The sequence below is a fragment of the Elephantulus edwardii genome, unplaced genomic scaffold (genome assembly GCF_000299155.1).
Source record: "Elephantulus edwardii isolate Elephantulus edwardi_28Jun2011 unplaced genomic scaffold, EleEdw1.0 scaffold00080, whole genome shotgun sequence".
In the NCBI taxonomy this organism is placed as follows: Eukaryota; Metazoa; Chordata; class Mammalia; order Macroscelidea; family Macroscelididae; genus Elephantulus; species Elephantulus edwardii.
The window spans coordinates 374,951-387,583 of record NW_006399830.1 but is presented as its reverse complement, the minus strand read 5'-3'; the positions used below and the strand labels follow the sequence as shown (position 1 = coordinate 387,583).

Here is a 12,633-nt window from a genome sequence, read left to right as displayed (position 1 = left end):
CAACGTCGTGGGGGTGACACGGCAGCAGAACATCGTGGGGTTGACATGACAACGTCGTGGGGGTGACACGGCAGCAGAACATCGTGGAGGTGACACGACAATGTCGTGGGGGTGACACAGCAGCAGGACTTCATTGTGGGGGTGATCCATACTGTTTATCTGTCTCTGTTGATAGGCATGTGGTGTCTGAAAAGGTGCTGTGTTTCTCCGTCATCCTCCGATGGACACTAGGGCTCACCTACCTTTTGGCCATTGCCGATAGTACTGCGTGTTGTCTGTGTGGAGATTTTGATTACAAGTGAACTGCTTGCATTTTGCTCCTGGTGCCATCTCTGAGCCACAGCTGAGTGGAAGCTCCTCAGGGCCTCTGCTCATCTGTCCTCTGGCTCCAGGCTTTGACACGATTGGTTCTGTGGCTCGTGGGCCCAGCTAGTCCCCCTCTTTAGGGTGAGCCTCTCCCAGATCCCTGTCCAGTGTAGTCTTCACGTGGGCAGTCTGTTTCCGAGTGGCCCTGTGGCGAGCACGCCTCTTCCTTGGTCGTCTCATGCACGTGAGCAGAAGTTTGAGTCTTGCTCACTGGTCTGTTTCCAGAACCCAGAACCAGGCAGGAGATGGTGGGTGGGGGGTGCACAAGCGAATGAGTGTGTGACCTGCAGATGACCCAGTGACAAACATGGCCATGTGAAAGGACAAGCAATGAATGGATGGATGAGCAGATAAATGGATTAAAGAGCAGTAACTGAACAAGCCTCAAACAGATGAACTGACAGAAGAAAAAACAAACAAGTGAAGAGTGGATTGATAAATGCATCACTGGTGAATGAACAAATTAATGAATTCACAAACAGGCGTGGACAGATGGATGGTGATCAGGTCGTGTGTCTGTGGTCCTGAGAACAGCTAGGGGTGGAGGTGTGAGTGTAGGCTGGTGAGACCCACCATCTTCCTTCTGAAAGAATACAGACCAGAGTGGGCCATGGCTTACCAGCTGGGTGGAACCAGCCCTGGGCTGGGCGAGGGAAGAGAGGCCAGTGTCCATAGAGACCCTGATGCACAATGGGGCCTACTCATCACACAGGAGCCTGTGGAGACCAGGGCTTTGGACTTGCAGAAGCCCCCCACCCCCCAGTGTCCACTGCACCATCTAGCCTCTCAGCGTCACCTGGAGCAGGAGCGTGGCCCACCTGGCGGTGTGGCACAGAGGCTGACCCTTGCCTCTTGACCATGGTGGCTTCTGGTGTTAAAGCAGGGTGCCTTACCTGCAGTGCTGCCGCCCACTCCTTTCAAGAACAAAGGGGGCAGATGGTAACGTGCAGATGCCTCCGTGACCCCAGAGCTGAGACCTGGCCCCACACCCATTCCTTCTAGTCTTCTCTCCCCTCAACCCACAGAGTGCACATGACCCAGTGAGGCCCAAGTAATGCCAGAAGGTCAAGATCAGGCCCAAACCTCCTGGCCCTGAGGTACAGCCAGGTCATGGTGACCCCATGGGCGGTGTGCAGCTCCCCACGGGGCTTCCGAGGCTCTGTGATGGTCTCTGAGGAGGGCATCAGAGTAGTAACTAGAAACAGCATCTGCAAACATGAGCCCTGGTGGTGCAGGGGCAAAACACTAGGCTGCTAGCCCATGACAACCAACATCTCCAGGTGCCACTGGGAGGTCTCCTCCCTGTCCTCTGTCACTGCGTGAGACAGCAGGAGATTGCCTGGCCTTTGTTAGCATGGGACACTGGGAAGACAGGTGGACCCCCACTGTCCTGTGTGGTGACAGAGGACACAGAACTCAGGGACACTTCAGGTTTGGTTCCTGACCACTTTCGTAAGGTAGATGCTGAAACGCACGCTTGGTGAGTCACATTGGTTTTGTGCTCACACCAGATCCAGTCCTTGGGGACCCATGGGTGTGGTCTGTGGAAGCCTGTGGGTATGGTCTGCTGGGGTGGGGGTGGTCTGCCGTGGGTGTGGTCCACTGTGAGCTGAGCTGCTCAACCAGACGCTTCGCTCAGAGGCCTTGCATTTGTCCATTGCTCCTTGGGAGGAAGATGAACAATCCCACACGATTCAAGGCTCAGAAAACCCGCTGGAGGCTGAGCAAGTCGCTTTTGAGTCAGTGGTGACGAGTGTAGGCCGTGAGGCGGCAGGGAATGGCTGGAGCGTGAGCCAGCAACACAAGTGCCACACGCACTCCGGATAGTGGCCACGCTCAGCCTGTGACGCCTTGCACAGGCCCACCTCAGCAGCCACGGCACCTGCACACATTGCCAGTTCTCCTGCGTGGCTGTGCAAGTGATTCCAGGCAGAAGGAGCAGCGCCAGTGGGACTACTGTGCTTCGTTCAAACCCCACAGCCGTAAATGCTCCCACAGAGCGGCTGGTGGGTTAGAACCGGGAACCTTCCCGTGAGCCGCCCAGCATGTGACACGTCACCGGGCTTCCAAGTGTGTGGGTGGTGGGATGTCAGGTCCACCACAAGTCAGCGACCCTCGGGCCCAGAGGTCTGAACCCGTCCTGTCGTTCCCCACCCTCGCCGCCTCCAGTGTGCCCAGTTCCAGGGTTGCAGCCACTATGCCAGTCTTGGTGGAGTAGTGGTCATGCTGGCCGTCGTGGAGGGCCTGCGGCCATGGTCTGGCCTCTGCTGCTTGCCCACCCTTGCCGGCCTCTCCCTCCTCCCTGCTTGGCTGGGGGTTATCACCTGCAAGCTGGTTTTCTCCCAGACAGGCAGCCTGTGCCTCCTTTCTCGTCCAGATAATGAGTCATTGATTTCAATAATAATTGCTTCCATGATTCGTCAGAATCCATTCTCTCCCGACTCACTCCAGCTTTGCCAATAGGAGCCATTCTTCAGCTCATTGACCTTCTGCAGGCATGAAGAGTGGCCATTGTGGCCATCTTCAGCCGCTGGGTCTGCACGCTTGCTGCATAATACATGGTCTGTGCTGTTGCCGCGGGCTGCGGGGCGCACAACGCGACATGGGGGCCTGTGCCAGCCCACACCCATGAAAGGCAATCTTGTCCTGGCTGTTCAGCCATAGGGCCTCATTCATGCCTTGCGCCTGGGCAGCTTGGGTGCAGCTCCTGAGAGAAGACCCTGGGCGAGAGCTCTCCAAGTGGGGCTCGGCTGTCAGGGTTGCCTGTGTGGCCAGGAGTGGTCGTTGGTGGAGGTGGGCGTGCTGGAGCAGGAGAGGAGGCTGGGGATTCATGAATGGAAAAGAGGAAGCAGTTCCTACTGGGGACTGGGCCTCAGGGCTCAGCGGTGACTCCGAGGTCACCTTCCATGCAGAGACCCCAGTTTGAGTCCTGTCCTCATGAGTGGACCTCATGCCCAGCAGTGCACCTCACACCCACCTGTCCTCTATTAGGAGAGGCCTTTTGGGGGCTGAGCAGCTTTCAGCAGAGCTTCCAAGCTAAGACTAGGAGGAAAGACCTGGTGATCGGTCTGTGGGTCACAACAGTGGATCTGTTCCCGATCATGGATCTGTAGCCAATCACAAATCTATAACTGACCACGGATCTGTGCGCTATCAGGGGGATGATGCAGTACTGGGCCGTGCTTTGTTCCCTGTACTTGGTCATCATGAGTGGACAGATGGTGTTGTCAGAGTGCAGTGCTCTGTAGAGGTGTGTGTTTAAGTCTCCAGCTGGGGAAACAGACCCAGCGAGGCTGAACCTGCCAGCCTGTTTAGAAGGCCTGGCCTCAGGAGCTGCTGAATGTTCCAGAGACTGTAGCTTGGAGGGGTGGCCCCTACCCCCGCCAACAGGCTCAGCCTGGGAATGGGCTGCCTTGGAGTCTGAGACTCTTGGTGGCCAGTGGCCATGGCCTGGAGGGCCAAAGGTGCAGGTCCACCGGGAACAAGGACTCTGTTCTGCAGAGGCCACTGGTGGTGTGAGCCCCCCACACCCTGTATGTGTCTCATTGTGTCCCTCATGCCCCACAGGTGTACGTGAATGGAGAGTGGGTGACCAGCATCAGCGAGGGTGGCAGCTTTGGGGAGCTGGCTCTCATCTACGGCACCCCCAGGGCAGCCACGGTGAAAGCCAAGACGGACCTCAAACTCTGGGGCATTGACCGCGACAGCTACCGCCGCATTCTCATGGTGAGTGGTGACCAGGTCCCTCGGGCACCTGTGGCCAAGACTGGTCTCATTCAAGGCAAGGATGTCGCTGAATGGGAGCTGGTTCTGCTCCTTAACCATAAACTGGCCAATGAGGTGCAGTGTTGCCGAACAGCTTCCTGAGGCTCAGCCAGCTGGGAAGGCCCTTTGCTTTGCCCCCCTCCCCTCTGACTGTCATGCTGTCGTGGTCGGCGTGCCTGCTGGCCTCTCGGACCATGAGGTGAACTCATCACCAAGATGGTGGAACAGACATGAAGGAGCTGGGTTCCTGGTGACACCGGGAACCCCTCAAACCAACATGTTTAATCCCAGCCTTTCACGCTATGAGGGTGACCCTTAGGATTTTAAGCTAGCCTCTTTTTCTCTCTTTCCCTCCCTTCTTTTTGTTGTAATTTGCATGAGACTTTACCAAACAAATAGATTTTTAATTTAGCAGTTGATACATTTTGTTTGCTGACATTAATGACCATACTCGCCCTGTGACTGCATCCTCCCCACTTCCTCCCTGTGTTTGCAGTTCCCACTCATCCTCCAGTTCTACTTCTTCCTGCCTCTGACACTTCAATCCTGCGTAAATGCTGCCCTGGTGGTTGGGAATGCTTGGTTGATCTAAGGAGGGCCTCTTTGGTGTTACTGTCCACCTTACTGGCCTGTCCTTTGGTTGGCTGAACGTTAAATTCTGGAACTGAGATCCAGGTTTGAAGATGACTGAGGGCTTGGGTTCTACCTGTCTTCCTCAGACCTGTGAACGTGACCATTGATGATTGATTAGTTCCAGGACCTTCTGCTCTGATCCCTAGTGGTCACTGGTGTAGGCTTACTCCGCAGAGGGCTGATAGAGTGCGAGTGGGCGTGCTCATGTGTGTGTTTTCACGTGTGTGTGCGTGTTTACAGGTGTGCTCACAGGTGTTCATGGGCTTGCACATGTGTGCATGCCCTGTGTGTGCACACATGTGCCTGCCTTTAGGGGTGTGCATGTCCATCGGCGTGTGCTTGCTAGCATGTGTTCATGTTAGCGTGTGTATGCGCCTTCACATGTGTTGGTGTCGACACATGCTTGTTCATCGACACGCGTGCACATCCACACATGTGTTCACATGTGCGTGCATGTTTCAGGTGTTTGTTTGCATGTGCAGACGTTTTCCCTAGTGTGCATGTTGGTCCAGATGTGTGTGCTCATGTGTGTGGCAGTGCATGCGTGTTTGTCCGTGCATGCATTTTTATGGATGTTTGCACATGTGTACATATTGCTCTGTGTGTGTGTGTCCTGGGCTCTGTTGGGCTCTGGGGACGTTGGGCGACCTTGCCCACAGGGACAGGCACTCACACAAGCTCCTGGAGAGAGGAACTTGGGACTAGAGACGACCCTTCGTCACAGAGACCCCTTTGATGGTGACTTCGTACCTGTCCTGCCCACAGGCACTGTCCTTGCATGAACTTTCTTGTGACACTGACAGGTGACATAGGGCTCTGTGGGGGAAGGAGTGGCCAGCGGTGGAGGAGCATCGAGGGTTGTGCCACGAGAGGAGTCCTTCAGTGAGGGGCAGCAGAGTGGTAGCTGCCCCAGGGCTCCCTGGGAATCAGGAGTTGGGCAGAGCATGCAAGCACACAGGTCCTGGGCGCCTCTAGGTGTGGTCGTGGGGCAGCAAGCAGCCATAGTGGGTGTGAGCGTGGGGGGGTCACTTCAGAGAGGCAAAGGGTACCTGACTATGAGCCAGGAACCATCAGGAGACACCACATCACCCACATCTCCCTGGACCACTCCAGGTGGCAGGGTGTGGGTCCCTCAGGAGGGGCTGGGTCCCTCAAGCTTGTTTCTCACTTGGGCAGAGCCTGCTTGGCACCAAGGCCCCCGTTTTTGGGGCCTCACACTCCCCTCCATGTATTTGCCCCTGTGGTGACAATGACTGGGGATTCTGGTTGCCACGCTGGCCAGAGGAGGTCCAGGGGAGCCTGGTGGTTACCGCCTCTGCAGTCCTGCCTGGCATCCCTCAGTTATCCCAAGCCCGGCTGTGCTTGCACCTCCCCGGGCTTATTGGTCCTGGGGTCCCTCAGCCGAGGATGGAGGTGGCCACAGAAAACTTGGGTTCCCAGGATCTCCCTCACATTGTTTCTACATCCTGCCTCTGCCCTGCTCTGTGCCCAGCAGGAGGTGGACGCTTAGCCAGCAGCTACGTAGTGCAGCCTCAGAGGTTGGACAGTGGTCTCCTGCTTCCAGGACAGAGCTGGGGGAGCACAGAAGGGGGGGCAGAACCCACGGCACAGCTGGAGGGCATCTGGTGAGTCTGTGGGCATGCACCTGTCTTACAGCCCCTTGCAGCTTTGTGTCCACATGGACAGAGTGGAACTGGAGAGTACTCCCCTGGACAGCAGTCTGTCCTGCTGTCGCTAGAATGACCATTTCCTTCATGACACCAAGTCGCTTCAGCTTGGCCTCCCAACTATTACATTGTCTTCATATTTGGTGAGATCCCCAGTCACACTTGACCCAACCTGACTGTCCACCACCATGTGCCTGATGGACATTGAGTGTCCACTACACACAGACTGCGTGCCCACACACTCCTTGCAGATGCTGACCAGGTACCTGCCCCGTGCCAGTGGCTCCAGTGGTGTGGCCACAGCGGGAATGAAGGACCAGTCCTCGGGGGGGCTGTTCCATCTCGTTTCTGCCTCCTCTTGTGGGGAGACCTGCCCATAGGATGGAGTCCAGACGGCCGCACCCAGCCTGGGGAGCAGGACGCAGACATGCCACTTCCTGTCCTTAGGCACCTGGCCGACCCCATGCCGGCAGCCTCTGCCCTGCCCTCATCCACTGTCCACGCCTGCCTTGGCTGTGGAACTTTTGCGGCCGGAACCGTCTATTCAGCAACGTTCCAAACCACCACGGCAGTCGGCACTTCCTCTGCTTTAATTCTGGGGCCCCGGGTGCTAAGAATAGCCGTGCTGTGGCAGGCAGGCCGCCGGGCCGGGCAGCTGGGTGGTGAGGCAGCGCCCTGTGGATGGGGTCTCAGTGCCCTCGGCCCTTGATCACAAACCATTCAGGATCCAGGGTTGCGCAGGATGAAGCCCTTTCAGCTCAAAAGAAACAGAAGCAAGTCCACGAGGGGTTCTGATTGACAGCGACCCTGCAGAACAGAGTGGTCTTTGCCAGAGGGGCTGCCCCCGTGCCCGCTGTGCATGGCTGGTGGATTCTGAGTACTGATCTTCAGTTTGCAGCCCAGCACGTTCCACACTGCCCTCGACGCATGTCTACAGTTCCAGGGTGCGATCCTGATTGTTCTCCAGGATGGCCTTCTCTTGTCTCCTTTCTGAGCACGTTCTAGGGGAGGAGGGACTTTGGCGAGGCCCGGCCGCCAGCTCTCTGGCTCCTGGACAGGACAGGGTCTGCCTTACCTCCAGCGCCTGGCGCTGCTCCCTGGTCCCCTACTGCTCGTCGGTTCCCTTTCAAGCTTTGGGCCATGGTTCACCTGAATCTCTCGGGGAATCCTGTCTGCTGGGGCTCTGCAGCTGTTTCAGTGGTGGGCTTCCCACCGTCAGGGTTGAGGAAGAGCGGGCCACCACCATGGGATCGAGCAAGCACAGCCGACTGGGAGCATGATGCCGTATGGGGCAGGGTCTCCTGTTGGGGCATCATTGGCACCCCACAACTACAGCAGCACTGTCCTGGGGCTCCCTGTGGGGCCATGAACCAGTTACTGAATGCTGCAGGAGTTGAATCCACAGCGGTCAGTGGAAGATGAGATGGTCTGTGTCTGTGACAATGGCTGAGAGTCCCTGGGGAAGATCTGCTCCATCTCGTGAGGTTCCTGGGGGTCAGAATCTACTCCATGACTGTGTGAGGAGGGGGTGTGTAGGCTCAGCCATTTGCACTGTGAACAGCCGAGTAAGGTTTAATGCTGGGACCATTGGGCCAAAGCTCCAGTAACCTGGCCTCCCAGCTCCTGGGTCCCCAGTGCCTCCGCTGACCCGTCCACTGTCTGCTCTGGTGCCTCTGAGCTTCAAGAAGCCTGTGTGCTCTGGCTTGGCTTTGCCCCTCTGTCTAGTGGGGCTGAGTCCTGACCCTCCTGTTTTGGGGCTAAAAGGGCCTAGCCCCCAAGTCTACATCCCTGCTTTGTGACAACACCCAGGACCGTGCCCCACCCATCCCCGCGGCTCCCAGGACTCAGCAGTGGTGGGGTCCTCACATCAAAGTGCTGGTCAGTGCCACCAGGCTAGCGAGGATCAAAGTGGCCACACTAGCCAGCCTTGCTGACCAGTGGCCAAGCCCCAGCAGTACAGAAATGCTGTTCATTCATGCTGTTAACCCTCGAGTCTCCCAGGCGAGCTGGAGGAACACGCTCCACCAAATTTAGGCAAACACTTGGGGAGGCACCCCATTCCCGGGGCCTGGACTCACCCCTCCACCACTGGGCTGTGCTGCCAGGTGTGGGGCAACAGGAATTCCAGCATCAGAAGTTCTGACAGAAGCTCCAAGCCAGTGCCCAGGCATCTGGAAATAAGGGGTCCGGACATCAAGTTCCAGGCCTTCCAGCTCTCGAAGCTGGTCTAAGAGGGGCTCTGTGGTTCACCGTCCCCAAGCCACCACGACGTGGAGGACAAGGTATGGACTCAGTGCCCATGGGAGCTACCTGGCCTCTGGCCCCAGCTCCTTCCACACTGGAAACAACTAAAACCCTGTTGCCACCAGGTAGACACTGACCTCCAGGACCCTGTGTGTGGCAGTCACACTGTGCTGCTTGGGGTTTTCAAGGATGGACGTTTCAGAAGTTGACTGCTGGAACTCAAATTGCCAGCCTTTTGGTTAACAACCGAGCTTATTCACTGTTCTCATGGCCAGGACCCTCTCTGTGGGCAGTGGTGTGACGGAAGCATGGTGATGACACATGCCATTGGCTCAGCAGAGTCCATGGTCCTCCGTGACAGCAGGGATGTGGAGAATGTGGTGTCCAGCTGTAACTCTTCTGATGGGGAAACTGAGGCCCAGAAGGGCAGGACAGGTCCAAGAGTGCGTACGTTTTAGGTCTGGGCAGGTTGGGGTTAGGCCTGGAGTAGGAGGCCTTGATTCGGGGCTCTTTTTGTATACTCAGTAAGGGCCGTCTTTCCCAGCATCATTGCTGTGTTACCACTGCCTCCATCCCTGTCACCACGTCCAAGTCTATCCTCACCACCACCATCAATACCTCAGACGTCACTACCAACATCAGTATCACACTACCTCCACCTCCACCAGCACCATCGGTGCCCCCAACATCACGACCACCATCATCACCATCACACAACACCCACCTCCACCAGCACCATCAGTGCCCCATCATCACCACCAACATCATCACCGTCACCCTGCCTCCACCTCCACTATCATCACCATCACACTCCTCCCTCTTCACCACCACCATCAGTACCCACGTCAGCACCGCCATCGTCAGCACCACCCTCAATGCGGTCATCACATCACCATTTCCACTGCTGTCATCACTAGCAGTTACCATCAGACCTTGCCTCCACACCCCCCCACCGATTAGTATCATTACCACCATTGCTGTCATTACCTTAGTCGTCTTTATTCCACTGTTACCAGCACCACCTCCACTGTTACCACTGCCACCTCCGTCAAGGTCACCACCACCATCACTGTCTCCAGCAGCATAACTAACGCTCCCCGGTGCTCAGTCTTGCGATGACCTGGTGAGGCAGGTGCTTTTATCATCTACCTCACCGAGGCTCTGAGTTTGTGGCTAAGTTCACACCTGGCTGACAACACGTGGGAGGATGTGCAGTTGGATCAGCTTCCTGTGTGCTGGGGCCCTGGGACTGACGCAGGCTGTGGGTCCTTCTTTCCTTCACTCCCAGCAGTAGGTGTGGGAATAAGTGGCACCGGGCCGAGCTCTGGGGCTCCTGGGGATGAGATCTCATCTCCACTCCAGGAGCCTGTGTGCTGGACTTAGATGATGACATGCTGGCTGGCCTCTGGGAGGCAAGAGAAAGAGGCATGGTACCACTGACGTGCCATGCTGGCCGGACGTGATGCGTGGGAAAGGTCAGCCCTACCACTCGATCAAATTCCAGAACAGACAACTGTGGAGACGCCCTTGCTTGGCTGTGGCAGCCGCAGCGGGACTTCAGAGCCCTGCCTTCCCCCTCGTCACAGTCCACATTTTTGGCATAGTTTTCTGGGACAGGCATGTGGCTCCACTCGCTCTCGGCCAGGCCCTTCATCCTCCAGCCATTCTTTCCCAAAGGATCTCTTCTTCCTGTGTCCCTGCCCCTTCCCAGGACCAGGATTTCCACTTCTGCAAACCAGTCTTTTCCTTCCATAATGGTGAGGGAGGCCGAGATCCAGACCTGCATGCAGCTCTGAAGGAGAAAGGCGGTCAGACTCCTGTGCGGGGCAGGTCTCTGCCTCACAGCGTCGCCATGAGAGATGGGGCAATGGCAGTGGGTTTAGTGTTGGAACCTCTGAAGTACTGTTTAGCTTGTGCTGGATGACCTGGGCTGGGGAACACCTCCTCAGACGAGGCTGCCCACCTTGGATGGCACCTCTGGGGCTGAGGGTCTGGTTCTGTGGGGCGCACTCCCTTGGTACCAGAGGTGGCAGGAGACTTCCTCAGTGAACCCCTTGGCCAAGCCATCTGAGAGCACAGGGTGGAAGCCACAGTGTTTCTTAGCATCAGCTGGTGGTCACAGGTTGTCACTTCCTTAGTGACTTCTTGATGCTAAGGACCAGGCCCACTGGTGTTCAGTCAAGTCTGTCAGGCAGCAGTTTTGTAGGGCAGAGGTGAACTGCCGAAGGACTTCCCCGTCCAGGACTCTGAGCAGCAGGCATAGGGGAGCTCACTGCCTCCTCTTCCTACTGTATGTCAGTTGGCAGGCTCAAACTGCTGTCCTTTGGGTTAGCAACCTAACACTTAATACACTGTGCTTTGGGTTCCATTGGATTCCATGTGAAGGTTCACCACACTGGGTGTAAGTTAACAGTGGCTTAGACCACACAGTCAGTCTGACACCTCCAGGAGCCTTGCAAATGGATACATTGTTCTGTGAGTCAGTTCCGAGATCCCTCACATCTTCTTGCTCCCTCATCTCTCAAAGGCCCAAGATGGCTGCTGGAGCACCAGTCATCACTCCCATATTCCATCTAGCAAGAAGGAGCAGACCTAGATCTATACTAATTTCCGCCTTACAGGTTGTTGTAACTTTTTGCTAACTCACACAAGGTCCAGTCCCTTGCTAAGGTGCGGGCCTTGTCCAGACAGGACCATGTTTATTGGTATTATTTAGCACTCTTTTGATTGGTTGTGTGTGGTGAGGGATGTAATTTATGGCTGTTTGACCTGAAAAGAATGTAACATAATCTTCAGGCACAGTTGGTCCAGGTACTTAGCCAATGTCTGTTGCACTCTCTTCTGCATTACACACTTGATTTTGTCAGTTCTCTTAAAAAAAAGTGTAGCAGGGCCTTTGGGAGATTAAAGAGAGGAACCCAGTGCAGACAGCTTCCAGCCGGGCAACACTGAAAACCTGAAGGAAGTATTCTGATTGGCTGTATCCCAGTTGATTGGGGTCTGTTTGCCAGAGGTTTAGGAACTGTGGCTGAAAGCCCCTGCAGAGGCCCTTGAGAGAGGATGTTTCTCCCGGCAGGGCAGTAGGGGGTGTTCAAGTACCCCACAACCCCATCACTTGAGAGGCTTTGGGAACTTGGGGAACGATTAAGGCATAGAGACCCACTTTCCTTCCCTGTGTTTCTCTCCTCACAGGGCAGCACTTTGAGGAAGCGCAAGATGTACGAGGAATTCCTCAGCAAAGTGTCCATCCTCGGTCAGTGCCCTACCAGATGTGGTGCCCACCTGTCTCTCTGTCCGGCCTCAGGGAGCTCTTTCGTCTCCCTTGGTCACATACACCAGTCCAGTCCATCCCTCCTGCTGTCTGGTCAGCTCTGCAGCCGTGCACACACATCACACAAACACCATGCACATGCGCGCGTGCACACACGCGTGCTATCCACTCTCCATACATGCACACACCCGCACCGTCAACAGTCGTCGTCGGGCATGTACACATTAACACATCTACAGTCACACACAGGGCTCGCTAGCCCCGCCCCGTCCGGCCACGGCCCCGCCCGGCCCCGCCCCGTTAGCATCACCCCGCCCCATCGTCACTAGCCCCGCCCCTCACCACCGCCTTTGCTCCTCTAGCCTGCCCCCTCACATCATCCTGCCTCTTGCATGATGTCCTTTGATCACCTTTGCCCCGTGATGGACCTAGACCACGCCTCTTGCTAGTCCCACCTTTATACGCATCAGCCCCGCCCACTCCCATACACGTGGGCCTCGGCCCCGCCCCTCATAACTGTGCCTCCCCACTTCTTGTGAGCCCCACCCTGCACATGTCAGCCCGCCTTCATACACGTCAGTCCCGCCCCTCGTACCTGCACCTCTCCACCTCTTGCCAGCTCCGCCCCTCGTGCATATAGGCCCCGCCTCATAGACGTTGGTCCGCCTCTAACGTCAGCCCCGCCTC

The 12,633-nt window shown here is 56.5% G+C and overlaps 1 protein-coding gene across 1 annotated transcript in view; it reads left to right on the top strand.

Moving 5' to 3' along the window:
* Window positions 1-12,633, top strand: part of PRKAR1B (protein kinase, cAMP-dependent, regulatory, type I, beta) — a 103,640-nt gene that overhangs the window by 70,453 nt on the left and 20,554 nt on the right. The window contains exons 6-7 of the mRNA XM_006889601.1: window positions 3,934-4,092; window positions 11,868-11,928. Coding sequence (XP_006889663.1) covers window positions 3,934-4,092; window positions 11,868-11,928 — 220 coding nt within the window. The remainder of the gene's footprint in view (window positions 1-3,933; window positions 4,093-11,867; window positions 11,929-12,633) is intronic.